This window comes from Polyodon spathula, unplaced genomic scaffold, assembly GCF_017654505.1.
Source record: "Polyodon spathula isolate WHYD16114869_AA unplaced genomic scaffold, ASM1765450v1 scaffolds_4015, whole genome shotgun sequence".
Classification (NCBI taxonomy): domain Eukaryota; kingdom Metazoa; phylum Chordata; class Actinopteri; order Acipenseriformes; family Polyodontidae; genus Polyodon; species Polyodon spathula.
In genome coordinates, this window is record NW_024475472.1 from 3073 (window position 1) to 14000 (window position 10928).

A 10928-nucleotide genomic window follows, 5' to 3' on the forward strand; every position below is an offset into this window, starting at 1 on the left:
GGTCAGTCCTCGGATTTAAGTGAAGTCACGTAAGAGTGGATTCCATAGCTGTCTCACGGTTCGACGGGGTCAAAAGTCCGAAGACACGTTAAGAAAACGTACAATATCAATATGCACTTGTCCTTCGTTTTGTCGTCTCGATGATAAAATCGAACAAGACTCAGAAATGTACAATGAACAGTAACTCACTGCTTTGATACTCACTCTTCTTTTCCGGCCATTCTAGACCCAAACTTTGTGTACCACAAAGCAACATTAAACCCCATTGAGACAAGCTCAAACACTGCATCCTGCTGTGCACTACAAAAAAAGGAAATGAGCAGCATAGCCACATGAAAAATGAGATACAGTTTGCATCCAGCATTAAAACCAATTAATTTCCAGTAAAATGCATATAAAGCTATAAAAATAACATATAAAAAAAAAAAAAATTGCCGTAGAAATGGTTCCTCAACAGTGCATTCACTGTCTGTGTGACCTTGTAACAGATTGACTTGTAATTACTTACTAACATTTGAAGAACATATAATCATTGTTATAAATGTTAAGCTTGTGAAACAAATAGTGCCAGAGAAGTAATTTGTGTATATGCAGCAACTGATAATTCATCATTCCGGTATTACCTTGGAGTGTTCCCTTGCAAGGTGTCAGTCCATTTAAAATTCTGAATGAAGCGCAGCTTGTTTTCCTGTGTTGTACCATCCAGAGAAAGTATGAAGCCTGTAGGACAATACGACTTACTCGCGTCGACAAACAGGACCTAATATACTTGAATACTATCTGAGAACTTCGGACATCCTGTTATAGCGAGAATCTGGGAATCCTCGAAGAGTAAATATGACTTGAGATAAGAGACTCTGAGAGAGTGGACCACTTTCCTATGGACCACCAAGTCTTATAACTTTAATAAGTTGTCGTTATTGTTACGTGACCACTTTCCTAGTCAACCAAGTGCAGACAATCGTGACTGCCCTTCAACATGCAAAACAATGCACTGTAAAGGTCACTGTGGGGTCTCTAGCACTGAAGGGTTGGGCTCCACTTACGCGCTTTAGACCAGCTTGAATCAAATCTGGACTAGTCACAAGTCAGCAGTGCTACACACTCCATTAATTTTGGGTACACGGTGTAAATAGGAGATGTGCACATAGTACTCTCACGTTCTATAAGTCTTGTCATTAAACATGTCCTTCTCAACTGAAACATGTCCGGGGTGTAGCAGTGGTGAATAAGCACTCACAAATAATGCTTACAAAACAGTCACTCAGAACTGAAGCCTCCCTTCAACTTTCCAATCCAACTTCTTGATGTTTTATGTTTACTGAGACAAGTTGCACCTTTGAAGTAAATGTAAAGTCATTTTCAGTGTTGAGATTTATACCAGGTTGTGAACCCTCCACCACAAGGAGGGGAGGGAAAAAAAAAAAAATGACTTAAGATGTCATTAGCAAAGGCAGCTGGTTGCCTACCATAATGAATATTATCGATGTTTAAAACATAACAATATATTCATAATAAAGTTCAGTTCTTACCTACAAACAACTTTAACACATTTAAAGTTTGGGACTTCGCTGTCTGTATCTTGGTGTTTTACATTATTGTTGGCATATTTTAAGTGATTGGAAGCTGTACATTACTTTTTTAAAACACATTTCTCTTATAACAATCGGTAATCAGTTTGTTTGAAAACCAGGCTTCAATCACTGATAATAGGTGCAATTCACCTGAGGCGCCTCGCGAGACCCTTGAGTGTTACCGTCCCCTCTTTATTCCAGCGTCGAATATGTTTATTTCAATGTACAAGACAGTTTGATATCACACCTACTGAGTGTCAGGCTAGACGAATAAAAAGTAAAACATTCACTGGGAGTTCTGACAAAACGGAAGGTGATCCTTCACATATTCAAATCCATTTATATAAAGTCCCCCAGCTTTCTTGAAGATATCTGCGTTTCCTTTGTTTCTTTTGTATTTGTTATTCTATCATTAGTAATAGTATCCAACCTAGTAGATTCAGTGTCCGTCAGTTGTGGCAAATTCTACTGTACTTGCTGAAGCGGTTTTCTCCCACTGCAAATTAAAAAAAAATAAAATACTGTATGTAGCCACCTAACTAAAAATTTCATCCCGAGGGTTACAGTGAAACTTTCCTCCTTTAAATTAGGATAGTGAAGACCGCATTTCTACATGAATTATTATAGGTAGTAAATTCACATTTATTTAAATCTCTCACTATAAGCCCCAATTCCACAAACCTGCCAGCATTTTTGAAAATAGCAACACATGTAAAAAACAATAAAATAAACATTGTATCTGTGTCATCGGTGCCAATTTCAGAAGGAGCTTCGTGGTCGGCAAGGTGAGAGAATTTTTTCCTGTCACCCGTCTGGTGCTGTCGGTGTCAGTTTCTCAGCACACAGTACAGTAGTCACTCAGTAACGATGTACAAACAGGTGATTGATCGATTTGTAGGAGCGTTTGCTAAGGTGCCTTTGTATGTATTATAAGGTGTTTATTTTTTAGAAGCCGATTTTCAGGGACCACAACTTGTTGTGGATTACAACTTGGACACTTCACATTAGGAATAGCAAGTTTCAGAAGGTACAACAATATTGTTAGCATCTAACCCTACAAATTGCTCCTGGGAAACGTGGCTTATGCTAACAGAAAAACATGCAAAAAAAAAACACATATTACTTCTATGTAACTCCTTATGAAAATTTGTGCACCAATACAATGATGACAACCAAGACATTGATGGATATTATTTAAAGGAAAACTGTCAATTTCCTTTTCTCTCAATCTGGTTGAATCAAGTAACCAAATCAGATCTGAATTAGAACTGGATGACCTAGGTATTTAGAAACTTAATTCTAGCATCACCACCACCAACTAAGCATTCGAAAGGCATAGGTGACTAACCTTGTAGAAGTGAGAAGTATGCATCTGTAGCATTTTTCATCATTTCAGCATTAGCGGTGACATCTGTTAACAGTTCTAACAGCCGTGCTCGTGCTGACTTCAGGTCACTAGAATTAAAACAACGTAATTCCAAAATATAATTCTAAAAGAAATATATAACACTTCAGCCAAGATAACAGATTTCAGCTATAAAATAATGCAACCCAGGTAATTTTAATATACGATACATTTTTACAAAAAACAATGACGAAACATTACAACAATGATATAAAATACAAGCAAAATCCTACAATAACCACCACTTAAAATAAGCATAAACCCTAACAGATTGTTTTGTAAATTGATAGTATGAGAACAACCTAGAGAGAAAAGTTCACCGATGCTCAGTAGTCTGGAAGCAACATATGATTTTGAGAAATGGATTTCTACAATGGTGACTCACAGGCTTATTGGAGAAACCTAGTCTTGTCATTTACCATTCTATTAATTGGGGCCCAAACGAAGAACAAAAATCCCACTCATACATTCTGCATTGGCAGTAAATAGATGACAATGCGGGTACACGTCAATTGTAAAACAACTTGCTCACTAAATATTCTTGCCATTCTCCAAGAGAGGACAGTTATCTACTCAGAGTTACCAAGATATTTAGTAGGCAAGAGGTCTTAACAGGCAATATTGGCTATCCCCCAGTCACCCTGTGATATTTGCTGTTTAGTTTACATAAATATTGGTATCTGGGGGGACAGTCTGCCACAAAAGCAAGGACTTACTTGCATATCTTATTAGCACCAGTACTTGCAGCTACTCCATACAGACTGAAGGAAACAGGCGCGGTGGCCTTCAAAGGATTTCTGTGAAACCAATGCGTACATGGCTTGGAACAGCTACAGTATTTCTTCTTCTAGTTGAGTGAAAAGTACGCTTTAATAGAGGGAAATACAGATTTAAATGTAATCTCTTTAAAATAATCTCCATCCAAAGGAAGACAGAAAACAATATTAGTATACAGATCATCCTCAGTTTCTACCCTGTTCATAGTTCCACAATATAATGCAAAATAAATAAATATATTCTAAGCCAGGTACATTTACAACAAGCGTGTCTGTTAAACACCTTGCTAGAAGGCTGTGTGGTCCAGTGCTTAAAGAAATGTGTAACATTGGCCACAATGGTCCAAAAGTTATGGACTTGTGTGCACACTGACTGCCGTTCGTAGAAATACTATGCAAGTCACTTAACCTCCTTGTGCTCGTCTTTCGGGTGGGATGTCATTGTAGGTGACTCTGTAGCTGATGTATAGTTCATGCACCCTAGTCTCTGTAAGTTGCCTTTGATAAATGTGTCTGCTAAATAAACAAATAATACATAGTTTTGAATTCTGACCTTGTTTAAAGTTACCATATTCCGTTTTTAATTTTAGGGGTATAAGATTCTTTACTGGCAGGACGGTGAAAGTTAAGTTCTTCCTAGTAATGTCAATATTTACCAGTAGTCGATGTTTCAACCCAATCCCGAAGTTCCTTCGTTTTCTTCTAAAGTTTGTGCAATACTTTGTCCCGTTTTTGTACTTATGAGACTCAAATTGTCTTACATATGATAATATATATTATATCATATATATTACTACATTCAATCTATAACATATATAAATGCATCGTTATGTCGTTTACAAGTCAAAATACCTGTTCACTGAGAGCTGTGGCATCCCCTCCACAACCTGAATGGGTTGTAAAAAGCCCGAAGAATTACTTTTATGAGAGTAATGAGTAATAATAATAATATATAATAATATTTTCGTTATGGTATCAAACAAATTATTATATACAAGACCTAACCCTGTATTTGGTTTGACAGCAAAAAGATTCAAGATATGGACTATTTAGCCCGCGGTACTCAACTTTTTTTATTCTTGTTAGATCAATACATTCACTATTTGCGTGTTGTGTTCATTGTTCAACGAGTTAAAATTTACTATAAAACGACAAACAACTAACATAAAACGCTAAAGGGCAAGTAGATCACGAAGAATCAGAGTTTTATACAATTGATGGTGTTCTCCAAGTGACAAGGAAACCAGAAATGGAAGGGCATTGTGCAATTAAAATTGCAATTATAGCTTGACCGATACAGCTCCAGAAATCATTCTCACTTCACTGTCTCGTGCCCGGTTCAGACAGAACAAATGCTATCAATTTGGAAGCTGATCATAAGCATGTATGTAGTTGACGAAAAAGAATTTAGATGCTGGAATGATGGAAGGTACTTTCAAGTAACTCCAGATTATCCACTGATTAACTAAAACTTTCATTTTATCGAAACCACTATGAACTGATTAACGAATGCAGCACGCTATAGATCGCGAAACAGTTTCTGTCCGTATAACATCAGGCAATACATAGCAACAGACTTGAGGTTCATGCCCGTCAATCAACAAAGAAAAAATCATCACTGGTCATATTTTAGACTGGAATGACAACCCTCTCGCGCTTCTCACGGCCCATCCTACTCTGTGATGTGAAGGAAAACAGCGTCCCGGGACTTTTATGTTCAGTTTCTGCTTCTGATCCGACTGTGGATACAAACTCCGCGCCTCTCCGTATTCGTGTAGCTACCCAGGGTACAAGATATCCTCTATTTCCTCGTATGTTTACTTAATTCAGACGCAGCCCATTTATGCGGGACCATTCCTTTGAATTGAACATTAACAGTTTTCCATATCCAAGTACAGGTAAAGACCGAGGGCTCGTCCTTCAGCAGCAATCGTGTACCGTCAGTGTGTCTATTTTGGTATCAAAACGACAATGCGCCTGCCTTATATTCCGTTGGATGAAATGGGGTCTCTTCCCGTCATCAGAAATGCCCAGTTTCTGCTAAAGCAGGGATAACCTCGTCACTAAGGTGACGGCATGGTGCAGACTCTGAAGATCAGAACGCAATGTGGTCAGAACGCATGGGTTTCCTATCGGCTTATACAGGCTACAGATGACACCTTGTTCATTGTGACTCTTTATACTGGGGAGATTAAGACTAAACGCGGTGTTCTTGAGCAAGATGACCCCTCCCAGAGGCTTGTCATAGAAATAAAGGATAATGGGGAGCCAGTGCAGTCAGCTACAGTTACAGTTACCATATCATTAGAAGACGGTGTCCATGAACCAATATTAGACTACCATGCTACATCTAAAACACATGGCTATAATTACAGTAACATAACTCGCTACTTGATAATATCCCTAGCGTCCATTTCAGCTATTTCTTTTGTGACTGTTGTTATATTAACAGTGAAGTGCATTAGAAATAGCAGAGGCAGATATTTCAGACGTGCTTCTAACGATGCATATAAGCACGCAAACAGAAACCTGCAAATACAGCTAAACACTGATGGGCCTATAAAGTACGTTGATTCTCACTACCTCACGCACGACAGATCTCGGTCATGATTCTCACGTGACTAAGATTGGACACAGTCTCACGCTCGCTAAGTGCAAAGTGATCGGGTCGTCAACTATAATGTAAGTTCCCGACGACATTTAACACACTGAATTATGCCCTTCATTACGTGAACGTCACAACTCGTAACTCACACTTCTACTATTATTAAACGCATACATAATCTTACTTCAAGCAAAATTTTTTTGGCTTTTTTTTTTTTTTTGTTTTTTTTTTTTTTTTGTATCTAAATTTGTGACCCGCTAAAGGAGCGAGAAGGGTTTTTTGTTTCCCCACCACACAAGTAAAAAATTCTTGTTTTACCTTGAGACAAAATCCGATCCTAACAAGGTTTACCCCACTAAATTAGGCAAACCTTTCCACACGGGGTATTTGGGGTACGTTACATACAGATCAGTCAATCGTCTTAGACCATAAAAGGGAAAACTCTTCAGCAATGAATGATAATAATAACCAAAAATTAACAAATATCAGGTAAACGAGCCAATTAATTAATAATGTAAAATTTTTACACATTATGGTTATCACTTTGCACAGACCGCCAACAAGGATATCTACTATCCACCTCGGCTAATGAGAAATGTTTTCAATTGACTTAACTGTGACTGCCACCTGACACCAAAAAGTATTTCATAAATTGTTTAATACTAAATAAATAATAATAATATAGAATAATAATAAATATAATTTAGTATAAAACAACAAACTATATCATATATATATATATATATTATATATATATATATATATTATACATATATATATATATATATATTAAACTCAATAAGTGTTCCTGTGAACTATACAATTGGGAACTTACAGTGCTCTCAAACAATTATTTATTACATCACTTAACCTTTTAAAACACAATAAGTTAACTCTAATAATATATTAAACACATGTCATATTGTGATATGAACACACTTGTAACACATCAACTAAAATGGATATCAAGTTGTATTAGATAAAATGAAAATGGACAGACACAGTGTTATTATGGATAAGGCATTTAACAAATGTGCTTTCAGAATATATATAAAAAAAAAATATTCACTGGTCACCAGTGAACTGTTGGATTGAGAGAAGATTTCTAAGTACAATATTTCTTTTACTGCAGTTGATTCCAGGACCCCTCATTTGTGATCCCAAAACACAGTAACTCTAAAGATCGCTGATGTCAATGACAACCAACCATCATTTCTGCTTCCTTCATGTGAAGTGTTTGTTAGGGAGAATAGTGTTTCTGTCTGTTGTGTGTCTGCCTTTGACCCTGACCTTGACAAGAATTTCAAACTCTCATATTCTATTCTGGACAGCAGTCCAGGGCATGAACTTGATGCCTTAAATCAATATCAATTCCAACACTGGAGTCGTCTATACCCAGAGTTCTTTTGACTATGAACACATTAAACATTTTCAAATCTAAGTACAGGCAAAGGACGTGAGATCCTCCTCTTTAAGTGCCAAAGTTATAGTTCATATTTTTATTGTGGATCAAAATGATAACTACACATTCAATTAAGGATGAATATACAACATATTAACTTCTTGTTGCAGCTAAAGACAACGGCAAGCCAGCTATGACAACTACAGTCACAATAAGGTTAGGGTTAGGCTTAGGATTAGGGGTTAGGGTTAGGGTTAATTAAGGAATCGCGTACAGAGTAATAAAGAATGCTTAATTAACAAGGAATCGTACTGTACTGCGTGTCCTTACTATACATCATGTATATTTACATCTAACTTCCTTGTCGTCTCCTTAGTCGTCCCAAATATATTCATACGGTCGTCAACTGTTTAAGTAAGGCGCATATTACCACTACCTTCCACGTATGGAAGGGTTCGTGACACATGTCTGGAACCAAAGAGGGGACAGGACTGTCCTCACTTATACCACCAGTTTCAGACTCAGTGGTTACCCGTTATAGTCGAGGGATTCACAAGTTGTACCTTGTGTAAATTAATACCTAATGATTTATAGTGTATTATTATATTATTATTATTATTATTATTAATATTTAGTAGTCGTACATCCTAAACAAATTTCATACTTTTATAATAATAATAATAATAATAATAATAATAATAATAATAATACTAATAATAATAATAATAATAATCATGGTTTAGGTGGTGATTTACTTTTACTTTTAACGTCAAATGCTGAGCAACGCTGTGAGTTCGATTTGGACAGACCGTTGATTGTACTGGGAGCATCAGGATGCCTTCACTGCGACACCTGGTGGCGAAGTTTAATTACTCCGTTTCATTCATCATAAATGTTTTAGAGACACTTATCCCTCCAATGGTAAAACTTGAATTTTATTTACAAGGACAGAACCATAATATTACAGAACAAAATGTTTTTATGTTTTTTTTTTTTTTTATCCATTGCGTGTATTTTAAAACAAACTTATTTTTTATACAGACAAATACGTATTATTTGTTGCTATTATTGTCGTTTAAGTTGTCAGAAGTGCCTGAACCATTTCCTTTATCGCATTTTCGACAGTTAAATACATTATGTAAGTTTTCAACATGCAAAAAATGCATGGTGTAAAACAGCATCGAATTCCTGTAATTCAGGAGTGCAGTCTTTCTCCTTTCAGACAGTCTATTCCTTTAAGAGATTCTTTAACAGCTATTGGAGGAAATGCGTGGCGCTGTCCACCAATAAGGTGCTGGATTCTGTTCAGTGATCAACTATCCCTCCCCTTGTAAAGCAGCGCAACCTCGCAGTGCTTGGATATACATGTGAGACGAGATGGATTTCTGTTTCCTTTTTTATTTTATTTTTCCAAAATTTCCGCGTTATAGTGTTTTTTTAAGTAATGGCTGTTTTGTGCGAATTAGTGCTCTTACCGTTTGACAGTGGAGGCTTGACAAGATCCCATGGATTTATAAATACATGTTAACCTATATATTTGATCTGACGAAGTTCTTTTTTTTTCCACAATGGAATGCAGTAAAACGAAACGCTCTTTGCACTGGCAAGTATTGTGTTTCTATGTCTCCTGTCATTGGATTTCTGCTTACTGTCAGCTTAAATATTCCGTCCCAGAAGAATTAAACACGGGTGCGTTTGTTGGAAATATTGCAAAAGATTTAGGACTGGATGTAGCAAAGATTTCTGAACGCAACCTGCGAATTGTCTCTGATTCCAGTATGCAGTATTTCGAGGTGAGCTCGGAGAACGGAGCTTTGGTTATTAAAGATAAAATAGACCGAGAACAGATATGTGGGTTAAGCTTAACGTGTTCCCTGCACCTCCAGTTAGTGCTTCAAAACCCGTTGGAATTGTACCGAGTGGAAGTGCAGATACTGGATGTCAATGACAACGCACCTCAATTCCCAGCGAAAAATATATCGTTGGAGATTTCAGAAGCTGCTACACCGGGAACACAATTTCACCTTGAGCGCGCACAGGATCCAGATGTTGGCTCCAATTCTTTACGCACCTATGTTCTGAGCCCTAATGACTGTTTTATTTTAAACGTGGAGACAAAAAGTGATGGTAGTAAATTTCCTGAACTGGTACTAGAGAAAGCTCTTGACAGGGAAAAACAGTCTGTGTATAATCTACTTCTTACTGCATTTGATGGAGGAACACCTCAGAAATCTGGGATTACCAATGTAATAATCAAAATACTTGACGTAAATGATAATGCACCAGTCTTTGATAAGGCAGTTGAAAAGGTAACCCTACTTGAAAACTCGTCAACTGGTACAATAGTTGCAAAACTAAATGCATCTGATATGGATTATGGACTGAATGGTGAAATACTGTATTTGTTTAGCAAGTACACGTCAGAAACAGTTCGTCAGCTGTTCAATGTGGACCCCAGATCTGGGGAAATCACAGTAAATGGTGTCATAGATTTTGAGGAAGGCAATGTGTATGATATTAATATACAAGCCAGAGATAAAGGAAGCCCTGCTTTGGAAGGATCTTGTAGCATTAAAGTGGAAGTGATTGATGTGAATGATAATGCTCCACAGCTGACAATAACGTCCATGTCCAGTCCTGTTGCAGAGAATGCTTTACCTGGAACTGTAATTGCACTCCTTAGTGTAAGGGATCGGGACTCAGGGCACAATGGGGAGGTGCTTATGCAGATACTTGAAAGCATGCCATTCAAATTAAAGTCTTCCTTTCACGGCCACTACTCCTTGATAACTGATGGTCCCCTGGATCGTGAAACAGTTCCCGAATACAACATCACGGTCACAGCCACTGATTCGGGTTCCCCTCCACTATCCTCTAGTATAATCCTGCCTGTCAGTATTTCAGATGTCAATGACAATGCTCCAGTGTTTTCTCAACCTTCATATACAGTCCACATACAAGAAAACAATGCCCCCGGAGCTACTATTTGTTCTGTAACAGCATTTGATGCTGATGTGGGCAAAAACTCCCAGCTTTCTTATTCTGTCTTGGACAGCACAATCCAAGAAACATCAGTTTCCTCTTATGTGTACATTAACTTGGAGAATGGGAACATTTACTCCATGCGATCCTTTGACTACGAGCAGATTAAAGTTTTCCAAATCCA

At 37.3% G+C, this 10928-nt stretch overlaps 2 protein-coding genes across 2 annotated transcripts; one reads left to right on the forward strand and one right to left on the reverse strand.

The window, feature by feature from the left end:
• Window positions 1-204: 204 nt before the first annotated feature.
• Window positions 205-3787, reverse strand: LOC121312586 (BRO1 domain-containing protein BROX-like; the record flags this gene model as incomplete). Its single annotated transcript, XM_041244302.1, has 4 exons — window positions 3696-3787; window positions 2923-3029; window positions 624-720; window positions 205-300 (listed from the first exon to the last, which is right to left on the reverse strand). Coding segments are annotated over exons 2-4 (236 nt in total), but the record flags the coding sequence as incomplete, so codon positions are not given.
• Window positions 3788-8803: 5016 nt separating this feature from the next.
• On the forward strand, window positions 8804-10923 carry LOC121312585 (protocadherin gamma-C5-like; the record flags this gene model as incomplete). Its single annotated transcript, XM_041244301.1, has 1 exon — window positions 8804-10923. A coding segment is annotated over exon 1 (1593 nt), but the record flags the coding sequence as incomplete, so codon positions are not given.
• Window positions 10924-10928: the final 5 nt, after the last annotated feature.